We start from the raw sequence: 12,867 nt of genomic DNA on the forward strand, positions 1-12,867 counted from the left end.
TGAAGAGTTGGGGGTCCGAGGTTCAATTTTTATACTTCGTGTCCACTTCAAAAAGAAGGACGCTTTTAGAGGTTTCAACCCCCCAGAGGTGTCAGACATCCCTCGTCCTCCCTGTCCCGGCCCAGCTTGTCAGGGGTCACAAAAGACTAGTGACAAGCCCTTTGTGAAAGTGCTCAGGCAGAGCCTTCATTATGTGAATTGTGTTGAGGAACAGCTACTACCCCTCAGCTAATCCCTCTCATCAACTCCGAATGGCCCATCCTGCCAACATCTATCTTTCCTTTCTCTCACTGTCTGAGAGCAATACACAAAGACCAACTGCCAGCTGCCCCTAGTCAAGTGACCCAGGATTGGGCCCTGGGTATCAAATGGTTAGGACAGGAAAACAGCAACTTCCTAGAAGTGGCATTTTCAGAATTGTTATTACAAATGTGACTTTACCATTAAAGAGGGCTTTTAATTACAATTCTTTAGACACCATCTTGATCTATCTACCTGCTCCCGATTGGAAGTTACAGCTTATTAAATGTAATAAGGTAACTCCAATGTTATCCTATGGTAGACCTTGCAATAGCGAACAATGAATTTAGGGGTTTTTCACTACCAGGACATATCAAACTTAAAAATACATGTCCTACTTTTCAAATACATGGCACCCTCCCCTGTGGGATGTTTAGGGGCCTATGGGTGACTTATATGCATTAAAAAGGAAGGTTTAAACCTGGCAAAAGGTTGATTTTTTCAAGTCGAAATAGCAGTTTAAAACTGCACCCACTGGCTACAGCAGGAGGTCTGAGACCTGTTTAAAGGACTACTTAAACGGGTGGCACAATTAAGACTGCCGGCCCGCTAGTAGCATTCAATTTACAGGTCCTGGGCACATGTAGTATCACTTTCCTAGGGACTTACAATTAAATTAAAAGGGCTAATTGGTTGTAAGCCAATTCTGTATCACAAAGGGAAGAGACAGAGACCAGGAGCTGACAAAGGTCCAGTACCCGTGCTCCAAAAGACACTATATGTTTAAAAAATGGGGGGTAGCTGTTCCTGATAAGGCACAAATGCTTGCCACAAGAGAAGAGACAAAACTGCTAGGTACTAAACCAGATCATAGAGGACAGCCAACGAGATCATTTCTTGTTGTCCTCACACATCCCTGGGGATGTCATGGTTCATCATTGAGTGGGTGCTCCTCATCGGGCCGGCGCTGAAATGCCCTATGGGTTCCCTGAAGGGCACTTTATTGGAGAACTTTTGATTTTTCTCACAGTTTGAGGAGTGTGCGTGTCCTAGTATGACGGTGAAAGGTGAGTGTAAAGTGAAGTAAAACTTGCTAGGCAATATCACATTAACCTTAATAGAAGGACTCCCCTGACATATGGTCACCTACTAGCTATTAAAAGAGGTCAACATGTTTCGTGACAAAACGGTCAAAAGGATCCTTGGCGCTTCAACAGGACCAAAAAAGGTTATGGAGAGGTGGAAAGCCAGCCCTACCTATGATTTCGAGGTACGTGGTCCCCCTATACAAGGGTACTGCCCACTTGTGATTAATATCACTGTTGGTTCGACCTAGACATATAAGGAGAGAGAAAAGGGGACACATACAAACTAACAATATATCTCTTTGAGATAGTTATTAGCATAAGGGGTCCGACTTGATCAGAGGGTCCGTTGATGTGAAGTATTGCATATGTCTGGGACTGGCATAGTCACCAGATATAGATTCACATAGACACTCCCACAAGTATCGCCATCAACAAGGCGCCATCATCTAAAAAAGGTAATTGCGCCAATCACGTATCTGATTATGCTTCGCTATCTCAATAACATAATTATGCTCACCACATGCCCTCTTTACAATCTGATCAAGTAGGACCCCTTATGCAATAACTATCTAATAGGGGTATATCATATGTTTGTCGGTGTCCTCTTTTCTCTCTCCTTATTTGTCTAATTCGAACCAAGAGTGTTTTAAGGCGGGAGCAAAGCATTTTATCACTAGTTAGCAGTGGTAAAATATGCAGAGACCTAAAAGCCAACAAAAACAGAGTTGGTTAACAGGAGGGTGAGGGCATTAAGTTTGGGGATGACCCTGACGAAAAAGGGGCAAGTCCATCAATTACATTTATAGAAGCTGGAGCAGATATCCCATTTTCTTTTGGGCAAAGCTTTTATTACAATATTTCTTAAAAACAGGAAAAGGTCCTGATCTGCTCTTTTTTTTACCTATATCATTAACACATTGTGACACTAAAGTCTACTCAAAATTTTTGGCAAATTGAATTGCACAAAGAATTTCAAACTTGATGAGCAGTTTATCCCTCATGGGGAGTCACAGAGAACACAATTATGGCTACCTACATTTTTGAAGGTGTAGTAAAACTTGGCATACTGGCAGGTATGAATATGCTGGACGCAGAGAAGGCTTTTACAGGGTCTTCTGGCGTTTTCTTTGTGAAACCCTGTATATTTGGGCCAAGAATGCTTAGTAGGATAAAGCTGTTGTATACTCTTTCGGCTTCTAAGATAGTTATTCATATATACACAAAAAGGGACCCAGCAGGACTGTCCCCCTCTGTCCGCTGCTGTTTGACCTTCAACTAGAACCCTATTGACAGTATCGGACAAAGTCCTGTGATCTATAGCCCCTTAAACCTAACTCGGCGATATTTAGAATAGCTGCTTATGCGAATGATGTAGTTGTTTTCAAATCTATACCTCAAATTGCCATCTCTGCGTTGGAGGCAGAAGCCTCATGTTTGACACAATTTCAGGTTACAGAATGAATCTACCCAAGACCCTAATTTTATATGACTATCCCAGATTATCTTGAGATTCCCATTAGCTAGAATTGTCTATGTAGAATAGGCAATGTACTTGAAAGTGCAGATTTTTTCGCCACACACAATATAATAGCATTGAATTATGATCAGCATGTCTCCAAATCTAAACAGATGTTCAAGTGTTAGAATAGTCTGCCATTAGGCCTCATCGGCAGAGGCAACTTAATCAAAATAATGAAATTGCCTAAATCTTATCTGCTTAGGGCAACAAGTGGATGTTAGCATCATGCAGTAAGTTCAGATGGCAATACAAGCATTCATTTTAATGCACTTCGCTTCCTCCAACTCCCATTAGACAAAGGTGGTTGGGAATTTCCCCATCTAATGATTTTATTTCTGGGCAGCCTTCTCTAAAGTTGTTATTTCACAGTGATACATCCTCTCTTTATCCACTATTCTTTGATTTGAATTCTCGAACAGGCTTTATCGACCCAACATAAACATACTTGTTTTACAATCTTATCTGTAAAAGAGACAATTATGAAATTATGAAAAAAGTGGCACTAACCCCAATCACACAATATACATGGATCTGGGATAATTTAGATTTGACTTCTTTCTAATATGGTTATTTTATCAATGAATTAGTAAAATCTGAGAACTTTGAGAGGGTCAGCACTTTCATCCTTTGGCGGACAATATCAGTGTACAATGTCTCAGTCAAAATTATAATCAAATATATACACAATAGACATTTCTTCTCTAACAAACTTGTAGACCTCAAGTGTTTGACCAAAACACCCTGTATAGTATTGCTCAATGGCAGCCACAAAAGGGCCAGATTGGTAAACTATACGTATTATTCAATCAAGTCTATCCAGAAAATCAAATAATTTTAGCACAGGATGGTCTGGTCAATTATCCAAGCAGGTTGATACGAACCACATTTGTAGGATCCATTTGATTAATTAATCTCTGTGTTACTGTCTCTAGACTCAAACTACATCACTAAGAGGTCCTACAAGACCTTAATTACACTCCTAAAAGACTACACAAATGGGCTGCCATCCCAACTCCGCATGCTTTTGCTGTGGAAAATTCATGGCAGACACTTCTCATATTTTTTTCACGTACTTCCCTCACCCAATATTAGGCACGGATCTTCGCTGAGATCTCCAAAATTATTCAGGCATCGATTTGCTCAAATTCTGAATAAATAATATTGTGATGCTCCAAGTAAATTCCAGCATAACCCACCAATTTGATAAATACTAATCCCCCTTTAGTAACTACGTGGTGGAATCAGTTCTCAGATAGAAGTGTGCTGCAATTAACCATTGTTAAATGCAGACTAGAAAAGAACCGGTTAACAAACCTGGGCCCCCATTATTCACTGGATGGAAGTCCCTGACAGCTTAGGCTGTCATATATTGTCATTTTACCTGTGGCTTCCTCGTGATGTATATTTAACCTCTTCCCTTTGTGTTTGTTTTGTTTAAGTGCATTAGTAATTTATTACTGTTATGCTACTGTGATGATTAGGGAAATGGAGTACCATGTGTTTATTTTAAAAATAATTGTCTTAAAGAATAAATGGATTGTTTGATGAGTAAACAACTATGCTTAAAACACCATGCTGCTTAGGATGCCTAAGCAAGCCAGTGCCTTTGTGACAAATTAGCACAAAACTTTATTGGTAATCCAAGAACTGTAGTGTGATGGAATTCATGGGGATCCAGTGTGCCCTGCAGAGATTATGCAGAGAGACATGAAGCTCCTAGTTACACAGATGAGCAGCCAATTCAAGCAGGACCTTTGTGAAACACCCGCAACCCAGAGGAGCATAAGGTGCTTTCTCCGTTTGGATTCCTGTATATCCAGCCATGTGGACCTATTCTGTATCTTGATGCAAGACATAATTAGCATGGATTCGACTTGGCATTCTCAAAATGAATATTTTATGTGAGGAGGAGAAAAATATAAGGATATGTAAATGGAGTTTACATGTTACTTAACTGTGTTGGCGTTAGCAGTGTTCAATGAACATCATTAGCTTGTAAGTACATCAGACTTTTAAATCAAAAGCAGATTTTTGGAAATCAAATATAGTTTATACCCCACGCTGTACATATCTCTACAGATGCTCTTTAAAGAACAAGGATATCTTTTGAAGAACATTACTATTTGCAGAATTTTACAGCATGCAGGAAAAATATTTTGGTTATACAACAAACATGCAGTACCTACCATAGGTGTTTGCAGCAGAAATGCTGTTTGTCGGAACTGCGTGCTTCCCATTCTGCATAACAGCTCGTACAGGAAGCTGATGCTGTCCGATGGTCACTGGGGTTGCCTGCTGGAGAATGGTCAGGGTTTGTCCTTGCATTCCTGGGGTCATTTGGCTGGCTACTGTCTGAATGACTCGGCTGGCAGTGGGAATTGTAGTAAATGCAATGGTAGGTTTATCCTCAAAGCCTGTTGAACACAAATCAAGAAACACTTGTAGATGCCAATCTGAATGAAGACAAGCATGAGTCCATAGAAAGGAAACAAAGGTTGCTATTTGCAGGGTCTGGTGAATTAATTATCTTGAAAGTATTTTGCAAGGGAGTGAAGCATAAGGTTATCTTAAAGGTGCTTCCGCTACTGCTCGCCGAATTGAGGTTCTCTGATTACCATCTACTCAAAGGTACCCTGATTTTCAAAAGCTATAACAAAGTCTAACATGAATGGAAGTAGTGTAATCACAGCCATGCTGCCTTTCCCTTGAGCGTGTGTGTCCCCTCCCCAATTACTCTTAAAAAGGACTCAAGCAGTGTGATGTTTTAACCAATAGCATAAGACAAGGGAGAAGGGTGTTGAGAACAGGACAGAGAGTACAGACTACAAGTACCTGTGTCCCTCTAAAGATAAGTTTAGCTAACTTTCATTGTGTCTGTAGTACTTTCTTACTGTGGGTAGATCAAGATGATAAAAATAGGAAGGCAGCAAACACAACACTAGTTGAGCAAATAGATTTCTAAGACCTCTAGGAAAAACTGAGTTCAACCATGTGAGGAAGTATCAAATGCGTACTTGCTTGAAGAATGCATGTGGGATGGCCTACATCTTCATCCTGCTTATTTTTAGTCGTCGTCTGCAAGGAAGAGCAACAGAAGATGCAAAGGGTAATCCATCCTGCAACTTTGTTCTTGCATATAAGCCTAAATGCACCTGTGCAGGTGATAAAAATGTTCTCAGCAAATACTGATACCTGGAATTTTTCTAGATAATAAAAAGCATCTTCGATATCGCGTGTGAGCAGCACTTTCTTAGCTGAAAAGATACAATGAAGGGCATGGAGAAACAAATCTCAAATACATTCACAAAACGAAGGTGAAGGATTAACCCCCAGATGCATAAAAGTTATGTTTTTCGAGTCCTTAATAGCGAATTTTAAGGAATCGCTATTAAAGACTCACAAAACGGGATGCATGTAGGAATCACAATGTTATTTGCGATTCCTACTGATTCATTATTTGCGATTCACTAATTGATAATCGCAAATAAGGAATAGGAATGAATGGGAAAGCTATTCCTTATTTGCGATTAGCAATTAACGAATCGCAAATGTGCCGCAATTTCAAGGGTGCCAGGGTGTCCAAAGGACACCCTGTTGCACCCCTGAAATGGTAAAGTTCACTGGTGTTGCGCACACACATGTCCCAAGGACATGTGTGTGTGTAATATACAACTTGTAAAAATGCACTAAAGTGCATATTTCTAAGTTTTTGCTTTTTACCACTTAGTTTGGATTCGCGGTAAATAGCGACCCCAGATTGCGATTTCGCAATCTTGGAATGGTTCATGCATTGCATTTAAGGAATCGCAAATTACGATTCCTTAAATGCAATCACAATTTGAGAACTCGCAATTATTTGCGAATTCTTAAATTGCGAGTGCATGAACCCTTGATGCATCTCAAATGCCATTTTTGTGGGCGCAAATGGCCGAATTTTGCGATTTGCACCGTTCGCGCTCGCAAAAATGCTTGATGCATCTACCTGTAAGTGTTTGAAGTACCACTTTGTCCTAAACAAAGATGGTGAATATTTCAGTGTCACATAAGCATTCATGAACACTAATGTGACTTGTAGTGATATACTGCATGTGCATCACAACATGGCACTACACATCTATGCTCTAAATAGGAGCCCATGAGGAGAGCTGGCCTCCTATTTGGAAAGGGCGGATAAAGGATGCAACAATCTCGTTTCAAGTACAAAAACGTTCCCATGGCCTACTCCAGTAACCTCAGTGGGCACCGCAAAAACTCTGCAGATCTTTACCTTTATACCGGACTGCACCAGGTAAGAAGATTACTGCCAGTGAACAAGGCCCACCAACAAAAGCCTAAGTTCATGCTCTTATACGTGGAGGTGAATTTTCCAGATTCAGACTTCCATCATTCCCATAGTATGCCATGAATATCCACCATTATGCCCTGGGTAGGTGCCACCATGCCAGAGAGAGCTCCCATCAAAGGAAGTACCAAATACTCAGAATGTGGAGGCGCACCAGTAAGGCAGGCATACATAATGTTGTCCTCAGACCAAGTAAGAAGACTAGCAGCCATTGAGAAAGGCCCAGTTTGAAATACCTAAACTCTAGCTCTTATACTAGGACTTGGTGATGCATTTTTTTCGAGGTAGCCTCCCATAATTGCAAAATAGACCATTATTGGTGTCCACTAAATTAAGGGTAGCCCCAAATGTCCAAAGTGCTGACAGAAACCAGTTGGAGGGGGCATGCCAACAAATTAACGGGGAGAGCTGAGCCAAGGATCTGGCTTGGATGTTAGAGCCCGTGAACAAACTAAGCCCTGTAAATGTTGGTTTTCCAAGTCATACACCAAGCATCAGGTAAAATATGAACATCTCTTCAATATTAAAAAAGTTAATTTCTTTAGCATGTGGAAGTTTTGATATCAATATGTCACCTTACAGCACTGCACTGAGAAGTACTTTATTAAAAGTGAAATTAAATGTTTGCCTAATATCACACACGAAGTGGGGAAACAAATTTATCCAGGTATTCGGATTGCCTTTTGTACAAAACAGCCAGCAAACTGGTATCTATTTGTCTTTCCTTATGTTATGATTTTGTTTTTACCTCTTTATGTACTTTTCTGCAGTTCTTATCTAGAGGAGCTCAAACCGAAGGTATTGCAGTGCTTTACATAAGCGCCAGTTAAATTATACTAGATAACCGGTCATTGTTTATAGGGATGGGGAGATTAGCCCAGAACCACAGGATGCTGAGCCTACACTGGCACGTGTACCTGAATCCTCAGTTCCAAAGTCCACAGCTCTGGCCCTAACGCCACATCCATCATACAGGTAGGGAGGCAGCCCGAAGTCACATGAAAGCTTGGCTCGATATGGTCCCAAGGTTCCAGCATGCCCTCCAGCTGAGCTTTCAGTGACTCACCCACTTCTAGAACCTGTCAGCCAGTCAAACACATACAAATACACATTCAATATTTGCAATCAGCAAAGGTGCCACCCTACCACTTTCAACCCCCACCCCTGCAGTGCCATTCTGCCCAAACTACTCCACTCACACCTGCTAGGCAGGACTAGCGCAGAGGCATCCTTAGATATGCTCCCGTGCAAAGAAATGGTTAAAGTGACGTTATAGTTAGGAATTATAGTTATATCTTACTTTACATTAAAAAAATACCTTAGAAATTTACAGAAAATAACAAAGGTTAACCTCATAGATGCTAGTAAACATCCCTCCCCAGTGCTGCACTGTCCATTGGAACTAGTGCTGAATGGACGTCCAATGGTCGTGTGCAGCACTGGGGAGGTAGTGCTGCCGTCGGCCAACGCCCCGACGAAGCACTTAAGGGGTTAAAGAAACATTCTAGTTAGGCCAACATTTCAGTGACAACAAAACGTTTTAAACGCAAGAAAACTACTGAAATTTACCAGCTATATTTATATCTACTAACTGAAACTTGTGTCCTAAAGTAACTATAACTGGCCCCCACACCATTCATTACTGATTACCTCACATATTACATTACATCACTCATGAAATGCTGTATGACACTATTGAGGACATCACAGCAATGTCTGAAATGACATCATTGATGAAAAGACTGTGCACGGCGGGGGCGCAAATGATAGTTTATAGAGATACCCGTACCTGGTGCATTTCAGCAGCTTTTTCATTTTAAAATATTATGTTTATTTTATTTATTTTATTTTGAAAGTTTTATATAGCGCGAACAAGATCTTTGCAGATATCAGAGCGCTTTACAAGTACAAGGAGGTGATAGAAGAATAGTATGTAATAGTTGAGGTAGTTACAAGGTACAAGGTACAAGGTGCATGGTTACATAGGTAGGTCAAAATACAAGAGGTAGGTCAAAGTTGAAGTAGTGTAGGTACAGGGTACATAGTCAAACAGATGCGTGTATAGTTACATAGGTAGGTCAAAAGACAAGAGGTAGGTCAAAGTTGAGGTAGTGTAGGTACAAGGTGCATAGTCAAACAGATGCGCCTATAGTATAGAGGTACAAAAAGAAGGAGCATATACTTGTTTAAGCGTGCTTAAAATGCTTTTGGAGATAGCATAAAGGTAGGCAAAGTTGAGGTAGGTGAGTACAGGGTGCATAGTCTCACAGGTGCGTCAGTAGTACAAGCGTAGGAATAGTTGAGGTGGTGTAGGTACAGTATGCAAAGTCAAACAGGTGCGTCAACAGTATAGAAATATACAAAGAGGGAACGTATACAATCAAATAAGTCGATAATACAAGTAGTACAAATAGACCAAGGGGTCAGGCAGGTAGTACAGAGCGGATTCTTGAGACATACAGAATAATAGATCATGTGTATTTAGCCATGAGGATCGCTTTTACTTCTTTCTTAAAAAGTTTGTTGGAGGAGATGAGCCTGGTTTCAGGAGGGAGTGAGTTCCAGATCCTGGGCGCCATTCCTGAGAAGGAGCGTTTATAGGTTTTTTCCTTCCGAAATCTTCGAGGCTTCAGCAGAAGATTGTTTGTGCTTCTAGTAGTTCTAGAGCCACCAGAAATTATCAGCTTTTGAGTGAGGTAGGCGGGTGAGTTCACGTGTACAGCCTTGTGTGTCATGCAGGCGATTTTCAGATGGATTCTGGCTTCAAAAGGTAGCCAGTTCAGGGATTTAAAGTCAGGGGAAATATGCGAGAGTTTTTATGAGCCAGTGATGAGTCTCGCTGCAGCGTTAAGGGACGCTCTTAGGGGTGCCGTTGTAGTTAGGGGGAGCCCGCAGAGGGCGGTGCTACCGTATTCTATGTGCGGGATGACTATAGATTGTACTGCAGTATGGAAGTCTTTGGCTGGAAGGAAGGGTTTAAGTTTTCTCAAGGTATTGATTTGGAAGTTCGCTCCTTTCGTTGCCTTGCTGATGTGTTGCTGCATGTTGAGATTGGCGTCAAGTGTTATGCCTAAGGATTTTGCAGAGTCTACGATGGTAGGTTGTACATTTAGAGCTGTGGATGTTAGCGCCGGGATGCCCACGGGTAACTGCGCGCTATATAAAATTTTTATAATAATAATAATAATAATAAAGTTAGGTGCTTAAGCCATGTTTGAGCGGTAGAGATTTTTGCGGGAGGTGAGATCAGGAGGAACTCAGTCTTCAACGCATTGAGTTTGAGGTGATTCTCGGCAAGCCAGGATTGGGTGTTTCTGATCGTGGTGTTCAGAAGCATGATGTCTTTGGGAGATTGTATTTTGAGATAAAGTTGGGTGTCGTCGGCATACATGTGAAAGTGAACATTGGATGCTTGTAGCAAAGTAGCGAGAGGTTCCATAACTAGGTTGAACAGTGTTGGGGAGAGGGAGGATCCTTGAGGGACGCCTAGCGATACAGGTACCGGAGAGGACATCAGGTTGTTGCTTTTGAATCTCTGAGACCGGTTGTGTAGAAATGTTGTCATTTAAATGTTCGCCTAAATGTAACGTTACCTTAAACTGACTTTTCAGTGAATATATATATATATATATATATATATATATATACACATATACACATACATATATATATATACATACATACATATATACATATAAAAAAAAACACCTCCTCCACAAGAAAAGAGACGTATCCCAGTAGGGAGAATTTCAGGAGCACTTTATTGCACAACAGACTCGGGCTGATGCATTTCGGCAATTTCTGCCTTCCTCAGCGCCCCTCTCCAACTGCTCCTTGTGCTGCGAGACATCGTCCAGTCACGCTGTTGTAGATAGTTACCTAGCTCCTCCCACAAGGTATGGTTCAGCTCTCAAGTGTAGTCCCGTGTGGTGGAACTACATCTCCCACAAAGCCAGTGTAATGCCTCGTGGGGACGTGAAAGTGCTGTGGGATGTATGCTTTGGAGCCGGATTCCGTGATGGGCGCAGCCTTCAGAGTTCATTGGGAGGTGAGGCCAAAGTGCAGTTCAGTGCCCCCTCGAGTCCCCCTTCCTGACCGCCGCAACCTCTCCGCCTGGTTTCCTTCGCGGGGGTTGGCACAGGAATCCCGGTCACCCATAAGAGGATAAAATACCCTCTAACCGCGCTGTGTAACCAAGCGTCCTGGTGGGTGCTGGACTCCATTGCTCACGCAATGCAACAGAAAATGCTCCAATGAGCTGGCCAGTAAGTCCAAACCACTTCAGCGGCGGGGGATCACATACCTGCGCTCTGGCTTAGCGCACAATGTCTGCAAAACACCTCCTCCACAAGAAAAGAGACGTATCCCAGTAGGGAGAATTTCAGGAGCACTTTATTGCACAACAGACTCGGGCGGATGCATTTCGGCAATTTCTGCCTTCCTCAGCGCCCCTCTCCAACTGCTCCTTGTGCTGCGAGACATCGTCCAGTGACGCTGTTGTAGATAGTTACCTAGCTCCTCCCACAAGGTATGGTTCAGCTCTCAAGTGTAGTCCCGTGTGGTGGAACTACATCTCCCACAAAGCCAATGTAATGCCTCGTGGGGACGTTAAAGTGCTGTGGGATGTATGCTTTGGAGCCGGATTCCGTGATGGGCGCAGCCTTCAGAGTTCATTGGGAGGTGAGGCCAAAGTGCAGTTCAGTGCCCCCTCGAGTCCCCCTTCCTGACCGCCGCAACCTCTCCGCCTGGTTTCCTTCGCGGGGGTTGGCACAGGAATCCCGGTCACCCATAAGAGGATAAAATACCCTCTAACCGCGCTGTGTAACCAAGCGTCCTGGTGGGTGCTGGACTCCATTGCTCACGCAATGCAACAGAAAATGCTCCAATGAGCTGGCCAGTAAGTCCAAACCACTTCAGCGGCGGGGGATCACATACCTGCGCTCTGGCTTAGCGCACAATGTCTGCAAAACACCTCCTCCACAAGAAAAGAGACGTATCCCAGTAGGGAGAATTTCAGGAGCACTTTATTGCACAACAGACTCGGGCGGATGCATTTCGGCAATTTCTGCCTTCCTCAGCGCCCCTCTCCAACTGCTCCTTGTGCTGCGAGACATCGTCCAGTGACGCTGTTGTAGATAGTTACCTAGCTCCTCCCACAAGGTATGGTTCAGCTCTCAAGTGTAGTCCCGTGTGGTGGAACTACATCTCCCACAAAGCCAATGTAATGCCTCGTGGGGACGTTAAAGTGCTGTGGGATGTATGCTTTGGAGCCGGATTCCGTGATGGGCGCAGCCTTCAGAGTTCATTGGGAGGTGAGGCCAAAGTGCAGTTCAGTGCCCCCTCGAGTCCCCCTTCCTGACCGCCGCAACCTCTCCGCCTGGTTTCCTTCGCATATATATATATATATATATATATATATATATATATATATATATATATATATATATATATATATATATATATATATATATATATATATATATATATATATATATATATATATATATATATATATATCGTCCACATATATACATGTATATACACCCCCCCCCCCCCCCCCCCCCCAAAACACACACAAAATACCATTCCAAAAGGGCCACCTGATTTACAATCCGCTGTGATGAGTTGCAAATAATACCAGCTGGGAGCCTCAAAGTGCTCCAAAAAACATAAAACCA

General features: G+C 42.4%; 1 protein-coding gene across 1 annotated transcript in view; it reads right to left on the minus strand.

Moving 5' to 3' along the window:
* The window catches only part of FOXK1 (forkhead box K1), a 354,146-nt gene that overhangs the window by 62,762 nt on the left and 278,517 nt on the right, over window positions 1-12,867 (minus strand). Inside the window, exon 8 of the mRNA XM_086940691.1 lies at window positions 5,034-5,261. Coding sequence (XP_086796817.1) covers window positions 5,034-5,261 — 228 coding nt within the window. The remainder of the gene's footprint in view (window positions 1-5,033; window positions 5,262-12,867) is intronic.

Source organism: Lissotriton vulgaris, chromosome 10, assembly GCF_964263255.1.
Source record: "Lissotriton vulgaris chromosome 10, aLisVul1.2, whole genome shotgun sequence".
NCBI classification, from domain to species: Eukaryota; Metazoa; Chordata; class Amphibia; order Caudata; family Salamandridae; genus Lissotriton; species Lissotriton vulgaris.